General features: G+C 44.6%; 1 protein-coding gene across 1 annotated transcript in view; it reads right to left on the bottom strand.

The window, feature by feature from the left end:
- FRAS1 (Fraser extracellular matrix complex subunit 1) overlaps positions 1-16,335 on the bottom strand; it is a 1,618,415-nt gene that overhangs the window by 1,119,675 nt on the left and 482,405 nt on the right. Inside the window, exon 14 of the mRNA XM_069626341.1 lies at positions 1,861-1,995. Within this exon, the coding sequence (XP_069482442.1) occupies positions 1,861-1,995 (135 nt within the window). The remainder of the gene's footprint in view (positions 1-1,860; positions 1,996-16,335) is intronic.

Here is a 16,335-nt window from a genome sequence, read left to right as displayed (position 1 = left end):
TGCTGGAGGGGTTTGGCAGGGGCCCTATGGAAATGGCAGTAGAGGCCTTGCTCAAGGAACGGCTTGGCAATCTGCCGTTCTCGACTTTCTTTGTAGAGGAGAGAGCCCACCAGTCGATAGTGTGCCCATTAAACTACTGTGACCAAGACCTCATTCTGCACCTAGCTAGGGAGAAAGGCCCCCTCCGCTATGAGTCAGTTACTGTGCACATACACCCGGACGTCTCCACTGCAGTCCAGATGGGGCGCAGATCATTGATTGGAGTTAAAAAAACTATTCTGGGACAGATGAGTGCAGTACGAGATGCTCTTCCAAAACGACTACGATTTCAATATGGGGGGGGGGGGGGATGGGGAGACCTTGTTCTTCCCAAAACTGTAGGAAGCAGTGGCTTACATCGAGGTGAACATTCCCTTACCCAGCCGGGATAACGATGGCTATCCTGGCCTGACCAGTGGGCATATAACGGTTTCTGGCTCACGCTTGAGGGGAGGGGCCAGACATGGCTGGTCTTACCCCATTCTTTATGACTATGAAATGGGTGCTACAGCACATGATTATGGTTAACTATCCTGGCAAATGGTGGAGGGTTTTGGTAACATATGCGAGCAAGGAGTTCAGCAACAGCTCCCCATGCAAAGTTGCGTTGTTGTAAGTTTGATTGAGGTCTGCCAAGTTCAAGGGCAGATTAGTAATGTTGAGGTTGGAAAGGTTGACATGACCCTGCTTGGTGTTTGGGGGGATGAGGGAGGGCAGAGAGGGTGTTGTTTTGGGGAGGAAAAGTTCCAAAAATGTCTTGGCAGCCAAGTATATTTGGAAACGTACATTGATGTGGGAAAAGGGGAAATGTGTACTGGTGGCAGAAATTATGTGCACAGGATTTTTTACTTGCTGTGTAAGCGCCTAACAAGCAAACAATAAATAAATAAATACGAGAAGCAACAGTCCACGGCAGTGATCTGGCACCCCTGCATTTGCAGGCCTGTTGGGGCCAAAGGTGTTAAGATAGTCCTGTCATGAAACGACCATTGCGAGCAAAATTTGTACTCATTGCCGGTATGCTGGGTATTACAATATTTGGCAGTGTGTGTGAAGGCTATGTTATATAGTATTTATAAAGTTCATCGCTCCTCATGTACATTGCATCTTGGTGAGTGAGATTAGGATCAGCCACAAGTAGGTTTCCATTAGGAGCCAGATCCCTAATGGGTTCCAGACTTGTAACTTGCTCCAACACCCAAGTGTTATTCAGGTAGGCATGGGCCATCAGTGTTGTCAGGTTTTGCAACCGTCCCTGACAGTGGAATATGTTTCCACAGTGGGGTTATGGGAGAATAGAGACATGGTTATCAGGGTGCCTAAGGATGCAGCAGAACAGAGCTGGAAGACAGGGGCCGTAGTACCCCGAATCTTAAAGGAGTTCTGTCAAAGACACAGAGGGATTTGTCAGTGTGGTCCTGCTCCATCAAGGTGGTCAGGTTTTGCTACATTTCACCCTTCTGTGAATTCAAACTAGATTTAATGAATCTGACCAGACCTAACTATTGTAGCAATTGTTTATTTCAAATAATTTCAAAGTCAAATAAATGGTATTTTATAGATACCTGCACTGAACGAAATGGAAACCTGCGAATTATGGCATCATTAAGCAAGAATTCTAGGTCTGCACAGGCGTACATCAACACCCTAAGCACACATTTTATAGCCTTTTCCCATAATGGGATTACTGCTTTAATGAAGCGTGCATCTTTCATCATATTAAAAGGTGGCAAATGCTTTAAAATAATGTTTAAATACTTTAAGCTACTCATGTTTGCATGCTTAACATAAACCTGCAAATAATTTTTGGTGTGACAGTACCTGCACAGTTTCCCTGATATTGGGAGTATCCATCGCCACATGACGCTACGCAGTTTCCAGACTTCATCAACAGAGAACCAGAACAGGTGGTACATTCGAATGCATTCTCACACGTGGAGCACGTCTTCTTACAGGCTGTCCAAAACACAATTCATGCAATTTAATGAAAGCATCATCTCAAACGAAGCAACTAGGACACATAGCCAGATACACACATTTCTTTTGACAATCTATATTGTAAGCACAATATAAACATGATTAGATACACACATTAATTGTATTTCACAGGTAAAGCAGAATACAGAGGCTAGGAGAACACATACTTGATTTACCTGTAAGCATCCAATCCGGTTTATGCATAGGCTCCTGTAATTAAATCTGTATATGTTGATTTAGTAGAAACTAAATAGATTGTGGTAAATTCATACGACCTAATTTTGATAGTTCAACCCAATGTATATTCTGTGGAAAAAAGTTAAGAGAAAGTTACGTGGATCTGGTTTATCGCAAGAAGACCCTTGAAATTCGGCAGATGTGGGAAGTGGTGGGCACCTTAAATAATGTCCTCCCTGGTCGATGTCCACCATTATGTCATTTTGTACCTCATTTTGATTCCCTTCTGTGATAGGTTGTTTGTGCTCATGGGATGTGCACCACGGGACAGTGAGTTAAGATGCCCATCACTTTCCACATCCACTGAATTTTTTAGGATTTTGTCAGATTTAAGTCAGATCACCTTAACTCTGTACCAAAAACAAGGTCAATCAAACTTACCACTATCTATTTTGTTCCTTCTAAACCACCACATACCAATTGCCATCAGCATCAGAGTCCATTGCCCTTCGGCCATGGCCAGTGGCAACTGCCTTTGGCCATGCCCATTATCCATGTTGCCACAGATATTAAAAACACAGATGAGTTAACCGGTGGCCTCAGGGTCCACTGGCCATGGCCTTCAGCCATGTCCACCGTACATGTTGCACTAATTATTTAAAAAGGACCATTTCCCCACCTCAGTGCAGGCTTACAAGACTACTACCAAGTTCCAGTGGTCCATAGGCTATTGATTATACCCCCTTTATTCTCTTTTTTGAATCCAGTGATCATTTCCTGTGCTTACAATAACTTGATGCCATCCTCTATCACCACAGCCATTTTTCCTGATAATCATTCTCATGGTAATGTTACGTTTGAAGGAAAATGCTCGAAAATTAAAAAGTCTTCTGCGTTCTCCTTGGCACTCACCATGTGACCCCTCTTTTCTTGCCCCCCCCCTAAACTCCCACTCTGTTGTATTCTACCTCTCTGATCCTCTCCTATTAACCCCTTTCACTCTTCAGTTTGATATGCTAAACATTTTCTTTCCCAAATGGGCTCCCCAACCCACCCCCAAACCAAACGGTATCCAGTCTTTCCATAGAAAACTGTTTCATCAAATTAAAATCCAACGGAAATTATCCATTCAAACGCATTTCCATCCAAATGCATATTCATTGAATGAATTTCGATGGATGGGTTGAGGAAAGGGTTAATTAATTTTTTTTTTAAATTGGGTTTGGGGGGGTAGGGGTGGAGGAGCCATGGGGGTTGAAGGGATTTGGGGGAGCGAATAAAAAATAAATATCACAAGTTATAGGGAGCTGTCCAGTGCTGAAATATATTAAAGATTTCAGCACTGGACAAGGGTTACATTTTTAAAGTGGGGTTTGGGGGGGGGCCTCTGGGTGTTGAAGAGGGTTTGGGGGGACCCCCAATAAACAATAAATACCCCAAGTTACAGGGAGTTGTCCAGTGTTACAAATAGAGATTTCAGCACTTGGACAGCTCCCTGTAACGTTATGTTTCCTCGAATTTCCATGCAAAGAAATGTAAAGTGTTTATATAATGACACCCTATTCGATTAAAGGGTTTCGATGCATAAACACTTTGCACTTTATGTATGGGAATTCGATGAAATATTTTTCGTTGGTTGAAATTCGATGGTACTTTCCTTCGATGGTAAATATAAGATGGAAAGACCATAAAGCACCCAAAACAGCACATCCTGTCCGCTGTGACCCTTCCCACCTGTAGCCTGAACTGGATACAACGCTTTCCCCCTTCAAAATATAATTCTGAGACCTTTTTGTTTCTGCTACCCTCGGTATTACTGCAGGAATCGCTAGAATTAAGCAAAATAAAATGGCAGCTATTCATTTCAGAAAAGCGTTTTAGCCTTTCTACTGCAAAGCACCATGGGAGATTGATGGGAAAGATTTGCTTTTAGCTGCATTCCTCCCATATACTTCAATGGGACACTTTCTTTTTGCTTTGCTGGACTCATGACCTGACTTTCTGGAGGTAAGTAAAGCCTTATAACTTTGCTTCCCTTGTCTTTTTGCTCATTGTAATAGGGAAACTGATCAGTCCATAAGACTAACAGTGCGGAGATACTATCTTTCATTTTATGTATTTCTTGTATTGTCACAACGGCACACATCACTCAAAAGTGAAGTGCGGCTACAATACCTTGTATCCTTAACATTTTGGGGTCTCCTGCAGACATTCGACAGATCATTCTTGGAGCCAAGACCCTTGTGAAGAAGTGAGACGACTCCTGCAGCCGATTAGCATCTGCTCCAGTGAAGTCCCAGTGAAGCCCTGCTCCTCTGCCAGATCTCAAGAAGACCCACGTCGGTGCTTCGAACCCTGGGAACAACCAGTCTCAACTCCTGGTCGAGGATCCATCCCTTCGGAAGTGTTTTTTGACCAACTGGTGGACTGACTCTGGGCTACTTCACTGCAGCTGTCTCTGTTCAGGGTGCATCCTTGGAACTAGAAGGATCTTCAACTTCTACTACAAGACACCTACTCCTGCATTTTGTCGCGCCTTATCATGGTGACTTTAGGGCATAAGCCCAATTCATCATAGGGCTGGACTTTATAAGTGCTAGGGATTTGTTCTAGTGTTGCTCTAAAGTGCTCCGTCTGTATTTTATGCTCCTGACAACTTACCTGTATTTTGAATCATATGCTTTTCTATCTTCTCCTGAGGGTTAATGTATATATGTATTTTAAAATAAGTGTGCGACACTATTTGCCTAAAGGTTTCATTTGCTTTGTTTGTATTTTAAAGGCCTAAGAAAAATTTTTACATTGTTGTACTTACCTGTCTAACTGGAATTATTGTATTGCTCTTTGTGGACTCATGGTAGACATAGATCACTCTCACACCCACCTGAGACTAAGCCTTGCCGTTTTGCTGCAGTGTCTTCCTGTTCACCTTAATAGGTTGACCTCCCAAAACCCACCCCAGAACTCGATTTGGAAATCCATCTTAATAGAGATGCATAAACATTTTACTAGAGTTGGGAGCACCCATCCGTTCTCCGTCAAGTAATTTATAAACTACTGTACAGATTTAGCCAAAACCACCAAAAGGCACATCTGCAATGCTTTGTGCCCAAGTTCTCTCTTATTTGGTTAAAATCCATCTAGCGGTTTTCGCGCTTCAGGTGTTCAATCAAAGCACTTTTTCTCTATGGGAAAATGGATGGGATTAGACCAGAAACAGTGGTCTGTTTTCTTAATAACCTTTTTACCTTTTAACAAATTTCCCCTAAAATATCCAGTTTGGAGGGACCCATGGCAAACCTTTTTGGGAAGGGAAAATTTCATCTAAATCCAACTAGCAAGTCAACCGTCAATAGAAAGAGAAGTTTGGCAAAAGTCAATGTAAATAGATTTCGTCTTAACTATAGGGCAGCGACCGATAACCTATTATATATATATATATATATATATATATATATATATATATATATATATATATATATGCACACACACACACACACACACCACACACCACACCACACCCCCATTGCTGGCGTAACATACGCTGTTCTAGCATATTTTAAAGGTCAATATAGTAAGCACTTCTGTCCCCCTTCTTAAATATCAGAATTACCACCGATCCCTTCCAGGAAAGGCGCGTAGGTCCCTGTGACTCATTAATAGCCATTGAAAAGGCTAAACATATAGGTAACTATTGAATTTTAAAGGCATATTTGTATCAGATTGTATCCGATGGCATGAGAGGGACCCACCAGCATAGGAACAATATCTAAGTTCCATCAATTACACGGGCCTCTATGATTTATCTTTGTAGACGCGTAATTGTCAACCTTGTTCCATTGCAGAGACCCCATGATGACTGCCAACCGAGAGATTTTCAATGGGAGGTGGAGGAAGTTTCCAATACCCCCAGTCCACAGGAAGGCCACCCTTCTATTTCCAAGCCAAAGAAAGAGATAAAGGGGAAACCCAAGGTCTCTGGGAAAAGGAAAGGTCTTGAACCTAAACCTGTTCATAGGACAAGGACATCCCAGAGAGGACAGTCCCAGGTCACCCCAGTGACGCCTTCCCCAGCTGAGGCTGAGTGGGAGGACCAACCAAACTCAGAAGAGTCAGCTACCGATGACAGAGCTGGAAGAAAACCTTCCCTATGTTGGAGATCTGGATCCTGAAGACGACGCTGAGCTGCAGACTTTACTTGCAGAAGGTGGACCCTCTAGGGCAGACTTCAGCAGAGGTCAAAGAGTGTCCCTCTCTAGAAAGTCTTCGCCAACAGACACCTTCCCAGCTGGAAGGGCAAGAGCCAGGAAGCATAGGCCTTACTGGGAGGATTGTCTCGTCTACAGTAAACCTACTGAGTCTACGCCCAGAGACTACAGAAGACTTGTAGTGCCCCAGGAGGTGCAACTGAAGTTCTTATATTAGCCCATGAGATTCTTCTGGCTGGCCACTTGAGTTTCAAGAGCATGAAAGAGAAACTATGTCTGTATTTCTACAGGGCCAAGATGGGGGCTGATGTAGAAACGTTCGGTAAGAGCTGCCATACTTGTCAGACCTCTGGCAAGAGTGGAGCCAAGTATGTGGCACCTTTAGTGCACCTTAAATAAAGTATGGGGTAGAGAGCCCTCTTTTCTGTTCTGGAGTAGCCTGTTTTATGAGGAACTACGTAAATGGGACACCGGCTACCCCTCCCTTCTCCAACTGCAGATATGGATAATGCACGCCACTATAACAGATCACTGAGTTGGTCTGTATTTTTCATTTAGCAGATCATCACTTCTTGTTAATACAAAAATACAATTTTATTTGTCATCATACACAATAAAACAACCTGTTCTCAGGCTTAAGAATGTAACACAAACACATTCATTATATACATTGAGTTTTTTCTGAGCATCTGGAAATACCATATTCACATTCTGTCATGCACCAGCCCTAGAAATTGGTTCACCGTTGGAAGTACTACTAACATGGCTTCCGGTTTCCCAACCTTAACAGTCTATCTCATTTCAAGATGGCCGACGGAACCTATAACTGGCGAATCAGACCAGCGCACTGTGCGTTGTATCATTCCTTGTTACGTGCGCTGCCAGTCTCTCATAGCGACTAGCCTTACTCCTCTTTCCCGTATTTCCCTTTGTTCAAGTCTTGCCTGACCTTTCTTTATACTGCCACTCGCGGTGTCTCTAAGCTTGCAGGTAAGGTGACCGGGTTCTATCTAACTGTGCTTGCAGTCACAACGCATACTTCCAATCACTACGCGTATTCCGTGTGTGTCTGTCTCTCGGCGACTTCTCTTAGCCTCAGCAATAAGTATCCGCTTTCGCGGGTTGTTAACCTCTCTTTCTTTATTTACCTGTCTGGTTCTGTCAGCTCTGTTTCCTTTTCTTTAAAGCTTGTATCCTGTTCGGAACGCCTCTTCTACGTTCCGCCAGTCAGGAGTTCTTCCCGGAAGACTGTGTGACCGCACTTGCCTACGGTCTCACTACCCACCTGTTTACCTCTATCTGAACAAGTGGAATCAGTTACCTGTTTCCCCCTACATCATCGGAGTTCTGTATCCGTAAGGTTGGCTGACCAGATCCTCTACAAGCAGCAAGACATCTTGTTAGTATGTTCTAACTCCTTGAATACGGACCGGATTCCAACCGGGGTTTTTTGCCAATCGGCTTTTTCCCCGTTTTAGGGCGTGCGCCACGGGTCACCTCCGGATTTGTAGTATATTCAGACCAGGGAGGCTACCGAGGGAGCGCGGCCCTTCCTACGTCAAAAAAAGAGAAGAAGCCTGGTAAAGGGGCAAGGATCAAGACGAAGAAGAAGAGTACAGTCAGCGTGGAGGAGATTCCCGAACAGACAGATGAGGAGGAGTCAGGGGAGGAGGAGGTCCAGCCTGACACATTCATATAGTGCTTTACAGGGTGCTTTTGAACATGCAGTGAAAAAGAGGGGTTAGTAAACAGTGACTTTGTGTGTTGTTTTTATTCCAATACACATTTCAAGTCTTGAAATGTGTATTGGAACAAAAACAACACACAAAGTCATAACAAGAAGTGATGATCTGCTATATGAAAAATACAGACCAACTCAGTTATCTGTTATAGTGGCTTGCATTATCCATATTTGCAGGTGGAGAAGGGAGGAGTAGCTGGTGTCCCATTCATATAGACCTTTAGTGCCCCTCCCTGTGGTGGGAGTCCCTTTTGAGAGACTAGGGATTGACATTGTTGGTCCCCTAGATCCGCCAACTTCTTCAGGCAACCGATTTATATTGGTTGTGGTAGACCATGCTACCAGGTATCCTAAATCCTTACCTATGAGAACTGTTACTGCTCAGGCAGTGGCTAAGGCCCTCCTTGGTACATTTACCAGGGTAGGTTTTCCTAAGGAGGTTATCTTTGACAGGGGGTCAAATTGTATGTGCCATTACATGCAGACCATGTTGAAAAACTGTGGAGTGACCTACAAGTTTCCAACAGCCTACAATCCACAAACCAATGGGTTGGTGGAGAGGTTTAACAGAACTATGAAGAGCATGATAGGTGCTTTAGAGGAACCCCTTAGAAGAAAGTGGGACCTTCTACTTTTTGCTTATGGAGAAGTTCCTCAAGCAGGGGTTGGGTACAGCCACTTTGAACTTCTCTATGGTCAACCGGTCAGAGGTACTTTGGCCCTGATCAAGGAAAGGTTGGAGAGTGTGCCTTCCCTACAGCCAGTGAGAGTCACTGACTATGTGCTAGGCCTCAGGAAGAGGATGGCACTAATGATGACAGAAACGTCACATAACCAGGAAGCAGGTCAGGCTCTGGTCAAACATTGGCATGACCAGAAGGCCAACATGGTGGAGTTTACTCCAGACCAGCTTGTATTGGTTATGCTACCTACAAGGCAGAGGGCCTTACAGGAAAAATGTATTGGACCCTTCAAGGTTGTGGGTAAACTTGAAGAGATCAATTATTTTGTGGTCTTGGGCAATCCCAAGAAGGCCCCCAGAGTCTATCACACTAACCGTCTGAAGGCTTAGGTTTCCAGACCAGAAGCAGGAGCTTTGCTTTTAGCCTCTGATCAAGAGGAAGAGAGAAAACCTCTCCCTGATCTCCTCAGGGAGCAACCATCAGATGAGACAATTGAAGGAGTAAAACTCTCTTCAGCTTGGACTCTGCAACAACAAGAGGAGTGCAAGGCTCTGTTAAATCTGTTTGCCTCCCTGTTTTCACTGACACCAGGCTTGACCCCTTGGGGCCAGCAGGATATTCTCCCTGTCAAAAGCAGGGGTTACAGGATGTCAGATCACACCAGATCCCACATAAAGGAAGAGGTCAAGAAGATGTTTGATTTTGGGGTTATAGAGCCATCTACCAGTCCATGGGCTAGTCCAGTTGAACTAGTGCCAAAAGCAGGAAGCAAGGAATTGGAGCTCTTAATGCAGTCACCACAACTGATGCCCATCCTTTACCCAGGAGAGATGAGCTGGTGGACAAACTTGGTTCAGCCAAGTTCCTCGGTACAGTTGACCTGACCTCAGGCTATTGGCAAATAGCTCTGACAGACCATGCCAAGGAGAAAACCAAACTGTATTTTCTACCCCAGGAGGCCTCTACCAGTTTAAGGTTATGCCTGTTGGACTAAGAAATGCACCTGCTACATTCCAGAGGATGGTGAATCAAGTTTTGAATCGAATGGAGGACATCTGCATGGCATACTTGGATGCCATTGCAGTGTTCAGCCCCACTTGGGAAGAGCATCTTCACTGCCAAGGACATGTTTTACAGGATCCTGAACAGGCCCATCTGACCATAAAGGCTAGTAAATGTCAAATTGGTCAGAGTAAAGTGGTCTACCTTGGACATGAGGTAGGAGGAGGTGAAATAAGGCCATTGCCTAGCAAAGTACAAGCTGTACAAGACTGGGGCACCCCCACTACTCAGACCCAAGTGAGAGCCTTTCTACGTCTCACTGGGTACTAAAGGAACCTCATGGAAAACTATAGGTCCATAGCTTCTCCCTTGAATGTGATCTCCTCATCCAGATTCCCCAAGAAGGTCAGGTAGAATGAGGAGAGCACTAAGGCTTTGGAAGGACTGAAGAAAGCCCTTTGTCAAGCTCCAGTCTTGAGAGCTCCTGACTACAACCAATCCCTTTGTACAAACAGATACTTCTAAAACAGGGATAGGTGCAGTTTTGAGTGAACTGGATGAGAAAGGCAGAGAACACCCTATCTGCTTCATTAGTAGGAAACTGAAGGACTGTGAGACAAGGTTGGCAACTATTGAAAGTGAGTGTTTTGTCATTGTGTGGTCTCTGAAGAAGTTTAGGCCATACTTGTATGGTTCTACAATTGTGATTCAGACAGACTACCAAACCTTGAGATGATTAACACAGGTCAGGGTGTAATCACCAAACTGCTGATGGTCTCTCCAGAAAGTATGACCGACTGGATTAGGAGATTGATCCAGGAGTGGATCAAATCCTCCTGTCCCTCAGTCTGGGAGAGACAAGTGTTAGGGAGAATTCAATTCCCTTCAACCTTAGAGAACCCCAGCTCTTTTGCAGGATTTTTTATTTTTAACCCTGGAGAGAGAGAGCCATTTTTCCTCACTCTCTCATGTATTTTGATCTAATTTAGACAATCTGTTTCCTTAGTTTTTGGAGTGTGACAAAACTCCATAGGCATCTACTTTTTGAATGGTGAGGCACAGCACCTTCAGTGTAGTGTCACAGAGAAATCCTTTAGGTTTCTCTTCAGGTTTAAATACCTTTTCTTGAGTGAACTACAGTTTCCAGGAATAGTCAAGTGAAATTGACTTTACTTACCTTTTCTCTTTGTAGGTCCAGCACACACCATTTTATGTGGAGTGCTGGGGGTTACTTAGTAGCCCCTTTTCCTAACTTACTCATGTAAAAAAATATAGGTTACCCTCACTACTTTAAATGGATGGTGGCAGTGGTTTAAGTTTCCTGCCATTGTGTTTTTCTACTGCAGACTGACCCCTCAGCTGCAGTATAGCACCCATTGGTGACCATTGTGTCAAAACGGCCTTGGTCTTATTTTTTCGCCATTAATTGTTTGTGATGTCTTTCTTGGGTTTTACTCTGCGCACCAAACCAGGATTGAGCCCTTTGTTCATTTTGCCTTTGGCGGGCTTCAGTGCTGAAACCTGCCTCTGGCTCCAGTGTGTCTGGAAGGGCAGGAAGTGAGGGAGGGGCCCAGTGCACCCAGTCCTGATTAGCTGACTGTCTGTCCTTGCAGTACATCCACCCTGCTGTGTGAGTGACAGCTAGGCTGTGCATGAATGGGAGAAACCTGCTTAAAAGGCGAGGCTTCTTAGACTGAAGAGAGTCGACTGGGAATAACAACCCGTCAAAGAACCTGTGAGCGAAGCTTACTGCACCCTCCTGGACCATTGAATTGCCCGGTGAAGCCCTGCTGCTGTGCTAAAACTCCTTGTTCTGATCGACAAAAGAAGCTCAAGACGGAACGACTTCTTCCCTTTAGTTTGTGCGACCAACTAACCCCGAGACGATCTTTGATGGAAGACCTTCCCCAGCTGGCTGTACTTCTTTGCTGCTGCTGGAACCGAGTGCCAGGGGTTGAGCAATCCATAGTCGACTGCAAAGTCTGTAAGCTGGCAAAAGCCCCAGGAGTCTCCTGAAGACCCTCCCGAAGCAGGACGACCCAAGCTCGAGTCACCTCACCAGAGTGCTGGACTCAAGGAGTGAAGGAAGCCCAACCAGTGCCCAAGATCTGCGGTGGTGCCATTTACCGAGCACTGAAACCGCGAAGTGCCACTGATCTGAAGAACGCCCGTAGATGCCGCTGACCTTTGAATTGCTGGCAGGAGTCCTCCACACGTCCTCCCTCTTGTCCCCATGACTGAGGTCCAGGAACACAGGATCTGATCCACTGAACCAGCCAGAAGCCAGCTGTATCCTCTTCTTCTAACCAAAGGTACTGTTCTAACTTGGGGGTATTTAAATCTTTCTCTGTAGATTGCTCTTCTCAGTTGAGATTTGAAGTAGCTGCTTTTCTAAAGTTGATTGTAGCTCTAACTTTCACAAGTTAGCAGCTTGTGGCCCAACCGTGATTTTCTTCAACAAACTAAGTTTGTGCAAGACTTTTTTGCTATCTAAGAAGTGCCTCAGATCCATAGATTTTCCTCCAATTGACTTTGGCTGTCCTGGCTCCCTGCAGACTCTTCTAATCCATTGACTTTGATTCTTACTGTCCCTCATAGGTGACACATTGGTTTTTAACTAATATTGCTAGGATAGGTTTTTATCTAGACTTCATTGTGAGATTTAAAAGTGCTCACATGCTCTGAGAACCTGTTTAACCGTTCTCCTTCTGTTAACCTTTCCTTTCTACCAACCTCAGAATTTACAAAGTACAAAAGTGATATATCAATGCCAATACTGTCCTACTTAGTGACGTCACCTCAGGGTGTAGGAAGCATCTCTAAAGAGTAACTACTTGCTTGACTTGATTCTGAGAACGTATTTTGAAGTGTATTTTTATTGTTGCACATTGCCCTTTTTAAAGAATGCTTATTTAAAACTGACTTAAATAAATAATTATTTTACTAGAAAACCTTGAGTGTAAGTGTTATTTGGATACTTGTATTTGTGGATTTCGATGCTACAGCTCTACAGCTGACATTTACCCTTCTTGAGATAAGTCTAGCTGATCAGACACTCTACCAACTTGTGTAGTACAGACCTATACCAATAGGTGGGTTACCTAATACCAAGAGGACAAGGATGGTGTAGTCTCCCACAGGGTCACTACCTCAATTCTTGCCTAACAGAAACCATAGTGTCCGGTAAACCATGTCGAGAAAAGATAATGTCAATGAAGATCCTGGCCATGCTAGCGGCAGATGGAACCGTGGGTAATGCATGCAAGTGAGCGAGTTTAGTGAAGTAATCAATGGTTACCATGATGGCAGTGGAACCTTTAAAGATGGGTAGATCCACCACGTAATCCATAGAGATGATCTGCCAAGTGTCCTAGAGGAGGTTCCTGGGAACCTTTGTCTGCAAACAGTTGGTAAAGCAGGGACGTAGTCTCCGACATCTGGAATCATAGAAGGCCACCAAAAATGCAGACGGACAAGATTCAGGGTGTTAACGAATCCCCGATGACCCGCTGCCACCGAGTCATGACACATATGTAGAGCTTCTTGATGTAGGGCCGATGTAGGGCCGTGGTAGGAAGAAAAACCTTTCCTTCATGAAAAAGCTATCTACCTTTGTACAGCAGTTTGTAGAAATCCGAAACTGCATGAATAAAGACCGCTTTGGGAAAGATCCGATCCGGGTGGAAACGGGGAGTGGCCTAAGTGTCCTTCCTTGATAATGCATCAGCCAGAAGGTTGGACCTGCCAGTAATGTAAGTGAAAGTCATGTTGTTGGGGGGGGGGGGTTGATGAGCCCATCTAACTTGCTAGCTGTTCTGGGTTTTGGCATATTGAAGGCTTTTCAGATTCTGGTGATCCGTCCTGAGCAACGCAGAATGTTTGACTCCCAACAGTAGATGTCTCCACTCCTGAAAGGCGTGTTTAACCGCCAACAGTTCTTTTTCAAGAACAGAATAATTCAATTCGGACAAAGACAAAATCATGGAAAAATATGCCACCGGGCATTCCAGTCCCTCATCCGAGACTTACAGTAGAATAGCCCCTAAGGCATAATGAGAAGCGTGTGTTTCTACGATGAAACTCCTGTTCTGATCAGGAGTCTTCAGTATGGGAGCTGAAGAGAATAGCGTTTTTAGTGACAAAGGCGAGCTGAGCCTCATCGATCCAGAGAATGGAGACTCCCTTCTTCAACAGTGGTAAGAGGGTGAATCGCAGAGGAATAGTGTGAAATGAACTTCCTATAGAAATTAGCGAAGCCCAAGAAGCTTTCTAACTCCCTTTACTGTAAAGGGTGGAGGCCAGTCTATGACTGCACGGTATACGAAAGGGGCTACTCTGACGTCATCAATTCTGGGGACTACCAGTTAGTTACAGTAGGCTTAGATTTATTCTGTCATGTCACATATAAGCATGAACACTCTAAATGGAGTAGGGCTCATGAAATAGAGATTCAGACAGAAATAGATGTAAAAAGTACAGCTTTTGTTTTATTATGCTGTTAATGCAATACGTAGTCTTGCATTTGTGATTTTTTTAGTAATTCTTTAGAAGTAAAAGGTACAGTCCATTAAGAGTAGTTTTTAGTATTCTCAAGTTCTTAATGTGACTGAATTGGCAAATGTACAAAGCTAGAACGAAATAGTGCTTCGATATCAGTGAATAACCACCACCTATAGTGACAAGTGATAGTACAGGTACTCAATACAGGACAACCAGACTGCAAACCGTGAATAGCATGACAATCGGTTGAATGTAGCCAGGCTGGATGGTGACCTAACGTGGTCGACGTCTAGATCTGAATCAAGGGATTGGAGGGACCAGTGGTGTGGAGAGTACTGGTCCTTTAGATGTTTCGGCAAGGTGCCTTCATCTTGGGCCTGGAATAGGTCTCCCTGGAAAAGAGATAGGGGGACTCTTTAGTGCCTGAAGTCGGGGTTAAAAACTAAAGAACATGACATAGCAAGGTCCTGAAATGCAGTACACCACTAATAAAATTGAGATAAAAGCAAGGGTTGAGATAAAAGCAAGGGTTGTAGGGACTGACCTGGGGGGCGGCAATGTTGGCAGGTCTTATAATTGCTGTATCACGGGTGTGAGGCGAAGAAAAGATTGGTCTTAACTTCTTAGGTGTGGCAGCAGGCTGTGATCGGCTAAAAAGGCAAGAATACACAGACTGGCAATTTCACCTAATGTACCAGATGGTACCTGTATATGGCATGCGTTAAACTGGAATACGCAGGTAGTAGAGGATGAAGATATCAGATGCTCACCTTGCTCAGTGTCCTCAGGGTGGGGAGACACTGGAGGTGAATGCTTAGTTGTGTGGCATCTGTTAGAAGTATGGGGGGCCAAAGATGCGATGGAAGCTTGGTATCCCAAAATGATTCCTCGATGGCTGCTATCTTAAAGGGTGAAAAAGAAGGGTATGTTTGAAAATAGTCTAATAGCAGAAGGTGGCCCTGTGGTGCCCAGATAAATGAGTCTGGTTATGGGATTACCTGGAATTGAAGTCCGGGGCAAGTGTTGGTTCTCGTCTGGAGCCGCGATTGCGACTGTGGCTTGTGCGCCATGTATAAAAAGAAGTACCGAGCTGTACGTAGCGGGGGATTGCGCACATGCGCACAGGGATTAGTGTTCGTGGAAATGTCGTGTGCGGCCGGGCGAGGCCATGATGTTTGTGAGTGTGCGTGGGGAGTAGTTTTTGGGTTGGTACACTACTGCGCACGCGCGGACATGAGTAGTGTCTCTGGTAGTATTCTGAGGGCAATGCATGGCTAAGGAAGCTGATGGGTCCGTATCAGTTTCAGAAATGGGACTGCGACAGGGATGCAGCGTTACTAAGGCAAAAGTATGGAAATCTGGACATGAGGGATTTGCATACACATGTGCCTAACAAATAAGAGAGCCACAGGTGCTACTGATGTTGATCAGCGGAGGGAAAAGTAGGCAAAGGTGATATTCCAGTCGGGGGGAGCCTGGTGTAATGCATGAATGAACAGTCGGTCGAAAAAAATATATAATTGCCTGGAACAAGTATGGCATGAAGCGTAGAAACTGTGGCCTCAAAGGTGCCGGGGCAATGAGGGGGCACCCTAGACTGGAGTCCCTGTTCAGTGTAGGGAGGAAGGAGTCAGCTATGTTACAGGACGTGGTCCGTTGTGGGATGTTTAGGTAGTGGGAGAGAGGGCAAGTGGGTGGCTGGCTTATCTGCGGTACCCTGTTTCTGTCTCATTAAGTCCATTGGTAATGCTTTTCAATTTGAATATCCACCACGCCTCTTTATGATTGAGTGAGTTGATGGCATTTCTAGTGTTGGGTACGGAGTCTGCTATCCACCATAGTATGTCATCTGGTCCATGGTGATTTTCAGTTTAATGTTGGACCATGGGCGCTGTTAAGGATTTGCATCTGATCCGAGATCTATGTTCTCCTATTCTTTTGTGGATTTGGCGAGTGGTTTGGCCTACATAACGGAGGCCACATGGGCATTCAATTATGTATATCAAGT

This window comes from Ambystoma mexicanum, chromosome 6p (genome assembly GCF_040938575.1).
Source record: "Ambystoma mexicanum isolate Mex_15411 chromosome 6p, UKY_AmexF1_1, whole genome shotgun sequence".
Lineage (NCBI taxonomy): Eukaryota > Metazoa > Chordata > Amphibia > Caudata > Ambystomatidae > Ambystoma > Ambystoma mexicanum.
The sequence above is the reverse complement of the archived record's forward strand: the minus strand, read 5'-3'. Positions and strand labels throughout refer to the sequence as shown.